General features: G+C 30.0%; 1 protein-coding gene across 1 annotated transcript; it reads right to left on the reverse strand.

Annotated features, from left to right (window-relative positions):
• Positions 1 to 9: 9 nt before the first annotated feature.
• RpS23 (ribosomal protein S23) lies at positions 10 to 8437 on the reverse strand. The gene is made up of 4 exons (XM_067273053.1): positions 8322 to 8437; positions 3819 to 3978; positions 1889 to 2009; positions 10 to 203 (listed from the first exon to the last, which is right to left on the reverse strand). The coding sequence occupies exons 1-4, from the start codon at positions 8323 to 8325 to the stop codon at positions 57 to 59; spliced, it is 432 nt and encodes a 143-aa protein (XP_067129154.1). The 5' UTR covers positions 8326 to 8437; the 3' UTR covers positions 10 to 56.
• Between the last annotated feature and the right edge of the window lie 3343 nt (positions 8438 to 11780).

The following is an 11780-nucleotide window of genomic DNA, read 5'->3' on the forward strand; positions in this document are numbered from 1 at the left end:
AACAATGTATTCAACTTTTCATTGTGTTTTATTAGTCATTCAAGATTACATCAATTTTAAGAACGTGGTCGTTCTTTCTTTTCTTTGTACAAAGCTAAGAGTGACACGTTGGCAACTTTTACCACTTTGAAACGTACACCTGGAATATCACCTACGGCATGACCTTTTCTTCCAAATCCTGCTACTAAAACTTCATCGTTTTCCTGCAATAATTTTCTTAATGTATTCATTTCATAACAAAATGCTTTATTTTTAGTTTATATACTTTTCTAGATTTTAAATTAAAACAGAAATATTTCTATATATATAGAATTATAATTTCAAATTTTATATTAATGTATTTATATGTATTTATATTTATAAAATTACTATTAAAATGAAAAATGCCCAAAAACAAACTTTTATACATGACTATAATAGTAGTGTCAAACTTATGGTTTGCACTTCTTAAAATAATTTGATAAATGCTAAAAGTACATAACAGCATTTATCAAATTACAATCCAATCTCTATACCAGTGTTCCACACCATGACTCAACACGGCACACTAAAATGTTATCCCCCTCAAACACGTATATGATAATATTAATAGAATTACGTAATGCCACTAACCCATTATTATTAAACAGACATGAACAACTGTGAGAAAATTTATATTACATATAATTTCTTAAAATACATAAAAATGCATGGCTTGTAATAAAGAATAAACAAATACCTTATGAAATAAGTGCTGTGGTAGAGAATGAAATACAACCATAAGAAACAACAACTGTGATAAAAATACATAAATAAAACTTAAAATTAACAGAATATGTAAAAAGTTCACAATACACCTTTCACCATGTGACGTGGAACACTGCTCTAAACAATGGCTACTGATGAGAACATAAAAAAAGACCATTGTTTAGACCAGTGATTCTCAACCTTCTTAGCTCCGCGACCCCCAAATAGTAAATATAAATAAAATTAATATTTTGCGACCTCCCCACCCAAAGGAGTAATAACAGTAAACCTTACTATTACTAATTGAATTTTGACTGTAATTATAAATGTAAACAAATGCAACCATCACATTAATTTCTTTTCTTTACATGTGTACTTATTGTAAGTAAAATGTTTTATAAGTTTATGTAATAATGAATCATTTTATGAGAAAAATTCATTTATTTGAGACCTTTTGATATCTTTTGAGACCTTCTTTAATATCATTATGACCCCAGGTTGAGAAACGCTGGTTTAGACATTATTTCACATGCATTTTTGTTTAAAAAATGTTCTTGAAAAATGACTCAATAATGTCCACCTGAAAATAGCAAAGTTCAAATGTATCTTAAGAAGTGCAAACACTTGCCACTAAAAACTAATGGAATCATTTATTAAACTGTAATACTCAAGAAGAAAGGTTTGAAAATATTATTGAAATCACCTAAAGCTACAGTTAAAGTTAGAATTGAATTACAAATCAGAGTAAAATTTGTATTCACCATATATATTTTTTATTCAATAAATAAATACTTTAAAACTGGTTATTGTTCATAGTTCATTGTTTGTCAAAACATTTAATGAAAATCTACAAATCATAATATAAGCATGCAGCAAAATAATGTTATGTATATATTACATTATGCTTTCTTTCTGGAACTTTTAGTAACTCAAAAATTATAAATTATTATAAAAAGCATGTTACACAAAGAAATGCTAATGAACTTCAAGACAATCTAATATTTCTGTAAATCAGCAGTGATAAAAAGCAAGTCTACAAATTTGTTAAAAATAAGATGACAAATTTAAATATGAATTCCATAATATACTAAATTCTTAATTTTTAAAAACCCACCATCTGTAAAATTGAACTAGCATTTATAATATTTAAAAGCATACTCACTTCAATAAAATTTAAGCATCCATCACGAGGTACAAATGCTGTGATCTTTTTACCATTTTTTATCAACTGCACTCTAACACACTTTCGAATAGCAGAATTTGGCTGTTTTGCTTCAACACCACTAAAGATTAAAAAAAATTATATATATTATTAAAACAAAATTTATAATAATCACACCATTCTTTAGCATTTGATCATTTAAAAATTTATATATATAGGCTGAAAAAAAGGTTTAAAACATCGTTTAACTAAATCTTATTTCTGTAATCAATTATATGAATGTGAATTGCATTCATTGTATACATAACAAAATTTAGAAATATGTAATATATTACTAAGTAAAGAATTAAATTTTCAAATTTTGTTATATTCTCTCAGATCATACTTTTGTCAGCATTAATACTATGCGTTGGATTGTAAATGATCATCACAGAGATAAATAAGCAGTATAATACATATATACAAATGAAAATTTTAAAGTTCAACCTCTAGCTGTAACCAACTAAATTTACATTGACATTACAGAAAAGTTATAATTCGAAATAGGATTAATTTCAAAAATATTTGACACAACCAAATTGAAAAATGCAATGCTTATCTTTATCTTCTTTATGTAAAAGTTACTACAAAAAAAAAAAAAATGTTAATTCAAATAATTCTAACAAATGGATATAGAATTACAACTTTTTATTATAATTACAGTAGAGCATCGATTATCCGACTCAATTGAAGACTGGGGTTGGTTGGATAGCTGAAAAACGGATAACCGAAAAGTATGAAAAAATACATTATTAGTATATCACTATTAACCTACTTCACATTGCATTTTCATCAATGCTAAGCTGAACAATTTTTTTTAAAATAATGATCGTCACTATTCTATCGTTAAAAATTATTTCTTTATTTTGCACAAAATAAATACAAAAATAAAGAAAAAAATAGAAAATCAAGCCTGGTTTAAATACTGGCCTCCCTTTCATGGTCGAGCCAGTGTTGCCAGCTAAAACACGCAAAAATAATATTAAAGTAGCCAAGACATAGCCAAATATTGTAGCGCCACATCACTAGCGGACATTTGAATTTGCTGACTAGAACGTGTCGGTTAACCGATGTGACCGTTGATTGGAGGTCAGATAATCGATGCTCTACTGTAATAAGTTATTGCTTTTAAGATCTAAATCATATTTCAAAAATAAATTGACATTTAATTTCTATAACATTATGTATAAATATTTTTTTTTATTCAATTAATCTAACCAAACAATTCCCAACCATAGGTACATGCTTGATGATTTAGGGCAGGCCCGGCCCGACCCGTCATGTTAAATCATGTGGCCAGCTAAGCGATATTATATACCTATTAAAACTTTTGTTTCCTGTTGTGTATACCAAAACAATTAAATAAATGAAAATTTGCATGTGTCATTGTTATAATGCACAAGTGCAAGTACGAACTCTTGATATAACAATAAAATCTTATTCATTTTGTACTTGTTTTAATTTTTTAAAAGCATGTTTCTCTAAATTGTGGCCCACCGTAATGATCAAAGTGGCTCACAAAACAATTTGGGTTGGCCAGGCCTGATTTAGGGGTATGTGAAAAAATTAAAAATAATGGATGTACTATAAAAATACTTGGATTTTTGCACTGAGGCCTTTGGTGATGTCATGGCACTCAATGCTTAGTTTTAAAGAATATAATCTGTGTCCTTCCTGCAATGCCTTTCGATTTTAAGAAACTTTTTTACATGTAACTGTACAGCACTGTATAACTGACCAAGGTATCACACCAATGTCTGACAAACATGCATACCCCATGGCAGTCCAAGTTTTATTTTGTAAGTCAAAAAAGGTTGGAAACTGCTGATTTAACTTATTTAAATAAAAATGAATTGAGCTATTTATTATATATCAAAATGCATACACTTACACTTTTTCTAAAACTATTCCCTTTGCATGTGAAGCTCCTCCAAAAGGATTGGCCTTCCATCGAGTACCCAAGTGAGCTTTCTTAAAATCTTTATCATGCCACCTTTGTTCACGTCGGTGATCACGATGTTTACGAGCTGTTCTCAAACCTCTTGGCTTACCTATATTTAAAGAAATTTTAAAATGTTTACAATGATAATGATTATTCTAAAGTAAGAACACTTATATTACATTAAAAATAACTGAACTCTGGAAATTTTAAATTATAATAAAAACAAGACATGAAAGTATATATTTTAACATAACGTATGCCACATCCACTAGAAACTTCAATGATGATTAGATACAAATAAAATTTTGATACAACCAAAAAGTCTGCCAAAATAAGATTCAAATTCTGTAATTAGATTTTGTAATTAAATACAGTATAAATATCTTTTGGCAAGAAGAATATACTTAATTTTAAATTGCTTTGAAAAGTATTAAGTTAAAATTTATTTTTCTATATGAAAATGCTTACATAAGCAAAAATATTATAATAAAATAATTTTTAAACTGATAAAATTTTTTTTTACATATTTATAGTAAGGAAGTTTTATAGATGAATTCTATATTTCTTACATTCATTTTCTTCTTTAACAAAAATCTAGTTCTAGTTTGATACACTGATTCAACCCAACTTTAAATAGAGACTTTGTAAGTTTTAGACTATGTAATCTTTTCACATGCATCAAATTCCAGAAGTGATGTCACTAAACTTTAAATGCCTAACTCTTTAAATGTTAAACTCTTTAATAAAGACTTTATTTGAAAAATATTAACATTTTTATCTTAGTTTTTCTTACAGAATCTGTCCTGTAAATTAATAACAAGAATTTCAAAACTTATATTCACATTTTGTTTAAAATACAAAATGATTATGACAACAACATATAGAAGCATAAAAGGAAAAATCTGTTTAATATGCAGCAATGAGGAAAACTAAAGTATACAATGAAAAAGCACATTTACCAAAAACCAGCATTTGCTATAACAGTTTTTACCGTTTCTGCTGAATTTTGGTATGTGTTTTTTTCTGTTTAATATTCCACAGAAATCTCACAATATACCATATAATTTAGAGATGAAATCAATGTGGGAAAACAGTCACTGTATTGCCTTTGAACATTGGAACCATTGCAAAGCCTAGAGATAACACTTAATGGAACATAACTCTTGTCTGAGTTTAGCCAGGCTCTAACCACACAATAAACCTGCCACACAGAATGTCATCAATAATTTGGTCCAAATAATCACCCAATTATTTGGACCATAATCAATGCCTAGAAATAGTCATGCAGTTACAAGGCAATAATGTTTGCAATACAATTCAGTAATGATCTTTTATAAAATCAAAACATTTGTATATTATTCAATTAAACCAATTTGCTTAAAAAGTGTGAATAGTTTTGATTTTACAAGTTATCTGCCCCAGTTTTTGATTTTGGATTCTAATCATCTCTCTCAATGCCAATTGCCTGAACCAACAGAAAAGGCTTTTATACCGATTCCTTTATCAGTAAATTTGCATACAACTACATTACTCCTTTCAAAAGTCACTATATAGCATTTCGATTTATATTTTTGTTCCTTTATAACAGCAGCAAATGTGTACTCATGAATTCTTTAAATTATGAATGGTACAAAAATAGTGAAAACACTGTATGAACTACACAAAAGAAAAATCAAAATGTGTAAACATTTTGTCCCATAAAAAGTAATAGTACATGTAATTATGAATTTTATGAAAGAAAACAACTAAATTGCACATTAATATTTTGCTGTTAACTCGAGTCTACAATTGCATTTGAAAGTCATTGCATGGAATCGACCAACTTGGCTGTGAACTCAATGAGGATATTATTCCACTCTTGTACTGATGATTTTAAATCATCTTTATTGGTGTGACAATTAATTGGAATCGGATCAAGCAAATCTCATCACGATTTCCGATTCTTTCACATTTAATAAGAAAATTAATTATTTGTTTCAGTTAAAGATGAAATGTTTTTAAAATTACAATATTAACAAGTAATTGTTTATTGGAAACTTTCATGTTGATAAAGCAGAGAGTACATGATGTTCCATACATGAGGAGATTTGGTTCAATTAGAATTTACATTCCATTTTAGTTATGTTCTGTATTTAGATTCAGAGTACTAGTCAAATAAAATTAATTTTCTGCTGATTTAAAAATTGGCTGTATTATTATTGTGGAAGGATTTCTATATTATATATATGTCTAATATTCTGAAAATTTAATCAATAATATTTTGGTCATATCTATTTTCTCCAATTCTAGTGAATTCCCAAACATGTTTGATGGAAACTGAATCCTATCACGAGTAGTTTGTTCAAAAAATATCTGGAGTAGCACAAAGGCAACAGCATACCAGCTGGTCCATTCACACTAGAAATGTTTCTAAATCTCAACAATGCTATTGACAACTTAGACTTGTATAAGCATTCAACTTGCCAATGAAAATCAAAGTTGACCTCTTGTGGAGATCTCAAGATGCTATAGTACAGAGCAACATATATGCATGTAGTTCTGTATTAAAATCAGTAACACAGCTAAAGAAACATTTGAATTATTGAAAATAGTCTACAGAAATGATACCATGGCTATTTGTAAATGTTTGAATGGTTCCATTACTTAAACACATCCTATCACATCATAAAATAAGGAAATGATTGACAACTAACTGTGTAGAAGATTGCCAAAAAAGTCAGAATTCCAGTGACCACATCTCAATCAAAGATTGAATATGACTCATATATTAGCAAAGTGAAAATAAACCTAAAATCTTAAGAATCATGCTTCAAAAAGTAACCTCTATTGAATACAGCATTTTAATAGTAATATCAGTTTTCTCGTAAGTAAAAGAAAAAGATTCACAAATAGGTAAAATTTTACCTAACAGTCTATGTGCACGGTCACAGCAATGGTCGTGACTTTTCTCACTCCCAACGGACTCTTCCCGGAAGGGAGACGCCGGCAGGCCACAGATTGTTTAACGTCACTAACTATTGATATGTGTGTTCAAGAACTACCACGAATCAATAACTAGTGATGTTAAACAATCGGCAGTTCTCCTCCGGGAGGAGTCCGTCAGGAGCTTGAATAGTCGCAACCGCCACCACGACAGTGCACATTTCACCATGTTACTTTTTTTTGCTTACTGTGACTTTTTGAGTCAACTAGAAATAAAAGGACGGGTATACTATAGATTATTCCCTATGGAATTTCAGGACTTTGATTATATATTTGAACTCAGGGGACCGAGACGAGTTCAACAGTACCCTATTTTTGGACCGGAGACGAAAAATAAAAAAGTTATCCTACTTTTTTCCGGCGATCGCACAATGATAGGGAGTCGTGTCGCTCTCCGCTAAGTCAGCCTCGCTATCACGATCGGGAGTCGCGTGCTTGCCATTAAAATTGCCTTTAGTAGATGTTTTCCCCCTTTTTTACTTTGTTCAAGAACTACCGTAAATCGATCACTAGTTTAGCACATGGCGGCGTGTGGTGGATCCCATACAAGAGGTCAGTCGAGCCGCCATGTTCGCTGCCATAAGTAACATTAACCGAAATGGCAATCGCGCAATGATCGGAAGTTGCATCGCTCTCGTATCGCGTGTTTAACGCTCCGGGAGATGACCGTAGTCCGACGTCACAGTTTGCAGACTTTACCGCAAGATGGCAATACTAGCAACTACGGTGCCGTCTGCACGAGAGCATTAAAAAAGTATGGTAACTTAAAAAGTGTGATAACTTTTTTATTTTTCGTCTCCGGTCCAAAAATAGGGTACCGTTGAACTCGAGGTCAGTCGGGCCGCCATGTTCGCTGCCATAAGTAACCTGCTTAGTCCTGAAATTCCATAGGGAGTAATCTATAGTACACCCAAAAGGACAACCGACAATATAAAAAAAAAAGATAAGAGGGTCTGGCAAGAGTTCTTATGATGGAGTTTCTCAAGCAACTTTATTTTGGTTAATTAACAGTAAGATTAACAAGATCCAAAAAGAAAAAAAGTCACTTGGACAATGCTTTCTCGTTGTTCGCCACTCCAATCGCCAGAAGAATATAATTATCGCGACAGGCAGTGTGACCCGTTAACACATGCAACTAACTGAATATAAGTGTACGGATAATGAAGCAGAAAAACTATGTAGCACAAGATAGCTTATTGTATAATTACATTTCTTTAAATATGATATCGTCGTCTTAAAAAGATTTATAAACTATCTTTCAACTTTCGTATAATTTCGAATTTCTATTTAGGCTTAAACACAAGCCTAATGGCAGATTTCATTATGCTAGATCTTAACTCTAAACGTAAATCACGAGAAATTATAATTAAATGACTAGATATGATAAAATAAATGTTTAATATCAACGAAATAATCAATTGATAAAACGAAATAAGTAAAAATTCGAATTATATTAAAATAATAGTTTACCCATTGCAACGACAACGTGTTCGATCAAAAATGCCGGATTTACACAAAAAGATTAAAAGAAATAATCTCGATCCGGCGCTTAGCTATTCTCTTGATAAAATATCGCCAAATTATAGCCAAACATAGTTAAAAATTTTACCATAAAATTTTATTTAAAACTTTAATCATAACAATAATAATAACGAGTTAAATAAAATACGTATCTAATTTGTCTATAATATATTAAGCTTAAAATCGTTACGATACCTTTCTGTCGCGAAAAAATAAAATAATGTGGGAATGTGCGGCAGTGGGAATTAATGAATCTTTACGAATCTTCATATTTTCCCGCAATTTGTTTGGGGTAAGCGATACTGGTAAAAGCTAATTAGTCAAAACAATGAAGGTCTGCGTAACCAAAACTTTATTGCCAAAAGTTTAGGCAAAGAGGTAGTGGTAACAGTGGTAACAGCACCAACAGATATTGCGGCAATTTCCAGGTATTTTTCAGGGGCGGTCCGTCCGGTTATGTCGTGCCCAGTCCGCCCCATTGTGGGCCTCACCGAACCCATAATGGGCCTGCTAAAGAGAGGCCCTCTTGGTGCCCACAGGGCGAAAAGATTTAGGAAAAAAAATATTGCTGTATTTGACATTGAATTTATGACTATTTACAGGCTTATACAACTTCTGATTGAACATGGTCGTAGTGTCTCATATAAATCATTAAGCGATCAATCAAGTTCTTAAAATTCTAAGGTTTGAATTGAAAAACATAATTTTATTTATAATTGATGACGTTTCAATGCTTTCATTTATACACCTTTGAATGACTGAAACATTTCGTTTATTTCACGAAAGAAATGGTTGGTTTGGGATTAAGCATCGTTTATTATTTGGTAGTTTATTACAACTTCCTTCGATCCATGAATAATCTCCATTTGTTTCATTATCCCAAAGTGCAATAGACAAGTATTTAGGCTCATTAACCCTTCCGGGTCTTATTTTTTGCAAATTTCGATGTTTTGAGACCGCTGAACCTCCAAAAAAAGTTAAAACACGGGAAAAAATTCCGGGGATGTGTGTTGGCGTTTATTTTGTTTAATATCTCTGGATCGAGTAAAGATTAAGAAACGAAATTTACCGTGGTAACTTATAAGGATATTGACGATATTAAATTTTAGAATACGGAACTCAAGAGGGTGGGAAGATAGAAAAGGATCATCTGTCATACCTCGAGTGGGATCGAATTTAAAATTTTACTCATTGAGATTTACAATATTTAAAAAAATTCATCTCTTCCCTCAAAATTAAGACTTTTTACTCTTTTTATAATGATTTATAATATAAAAGATATTTTTAATAACTTCTCATAACAGATGGCACCACACACAATTTTAACTTGCCGCGAGTGTTGTATTGTTTTTTAAACTTAAATATTTTTTAAAACAAAGATTTTTATCATAATTCAACAAGATTATTCATTTTAAACATTTGTTGCATTTAAATTTTATATCCTAGTATAGGCTAATCGAAAATTATTCGACTTTCTAATGATCCTTTTAATCTCCTCTTCGAGTGACGGGAACGTCTAGCAAGAGCCCGTGCCAGATGTTTTTATTCTGATTTGCCGCTTATCAGGGATACATTAATGTCATGTAATTGAGTATTGAATAGCATTAACTAATGACTCTATGCCAGGGATGGCGAACCTTTTTGAGTCCGCGTGCCATACTGTAAGCATACTTAGCTTCAAAAAATGTTAATGCGTGCCAATGTCTTAGACTTCGAATAATGATATTTAAAGAAATTAAACGAATACGCTTTAATTCCAATAAATGTAAAAAATCTGATTGAAAAAAAAGGTGATCAGGTGATAAACAGAAAGGATGATTGAAAAAGACAGAAATCGTATGATACAATACGTGCCAGATGATTTCTCTTACGTGCCACTTTGGGCACGCGTGCCACAGGTTCGCCATCCCAGCTCTATGCCATTAAATGGCATAGAGTCATTACTTGATGCCATTGTTCCTATACCAGTCTATAATGCAAGTTTATGCAATGTCTATTAAATGGCACAGAGAAATTATCTATATAGCTTTTATATGTTTATAGGCTACATATTATAAAATTATAGGCATAGACTTATATAAATATAATTAAAATTAACTAGAATCAAAAACAGATTTTAGTTTTTAATTTTCCGTCTGTTACATATAACAGGGAAAGTACGACAATCGGTCAAAACGTGACTCATCCAAAATTCTTTTAATTTGAAAAACACATTTAATTAACATAAAAAAAAGGAATTAAAAAATATTAGTCCTATACATAAGCTTAGATCATCATTTTAATAAATGCTATGTCTATTTAGGCCATACAATGTAATTTGAGATGATGTTAGTCTATATAAACCATTTTGATTTCATTACTGAAAAAAGCATGAGTCGTATAGAGGAAATTTTTCAAATCACATTAGTTTCAAAAGATTTGTTAGGTCTATTATATTTCAATTTTTTTTGAAGTTGGAATATAATAACAAATTTTTCTGTGTGGGTGCTTCTTTGGAAATCATTTTAAAAATATTGAAATATATATTTAGGATACTGACATGTGTAACGTTTCCTTGAATGAAAACATAATTGTTAAATATAACTTTACATTATAAAATCAGTTTTTCCTTAATTTTTATGTCTTTTGTATGAAGTTAACTGTAAGCCTATAGAGAAAGTATAAAGATAATGTAAATTAATTATTATAAACATACTTTATATTAATAAATACAAAAAAAATCAATTTATGATTTTTAATCTTTCTTTACATTAAAAAATTTTTTTTTATATCATCTTAATAATATAGCTAAATTTTTAGTAGTTATTTATTATTTTTCTAAAGCAATGTATTAGTTATTTATTTCATGACTTGACGAATTCGTTGTTCTTGACGTCATTCATTTATTATAAAAGTATCTTTTCTAATTGAAAATATAGAATGAAGAAGGCTTAAAGATTTTTAAATTTTTAAAGTCTAAACTTACATAAGCTGGCAGTGTTTGTAAAAACAACAAAACGTTGCTTTAATGGAGTAAACAAGAAATTATCAGAGATACTGTAAATAAAATTGACGAAAGATTCATATATAATAAACAGTACGAAAAAATATTTAAACTATAATTTAATTAATTATTCACTATTCTTATTTTAGTTTTAAAAAACGCATCAATAGCATTTTCTATTAGCATAATTTTTTCTTGTTTGTAAATAATATGCAAATACAGTAGAAAGTATATATACTTACTACTATAGTACTAGATACTTTTTTGAAATAGAGTTCGCATAGCGCCAAAAAGTTCTCCATTGACCTTACCTTGTGACGCCACAAGGTTACAAGAACTACTTTAAGGGCAAAAGTTATAAGCAGTGTCCTTTATAAAAATAATGTAAGGTCTGTATTTTAGATCAACCACAGTGCAGTATATGA

The sequence above is a fragment of the Centruroides vittatus genome, unplaced genomic scaffold (assembly GCF_030686945.1).
Source record: "Centruroides vittatus isolate TY-2023 unplaced genomic scaffold, ASM3068694v2 contig_460, whole genome shotgun sequence".
NCBI lineage: Eukaryota > Metazoa > Arthropoda > Arachnida > Scorpiones > Buthidae > Centruroides > Centruroides vittatus.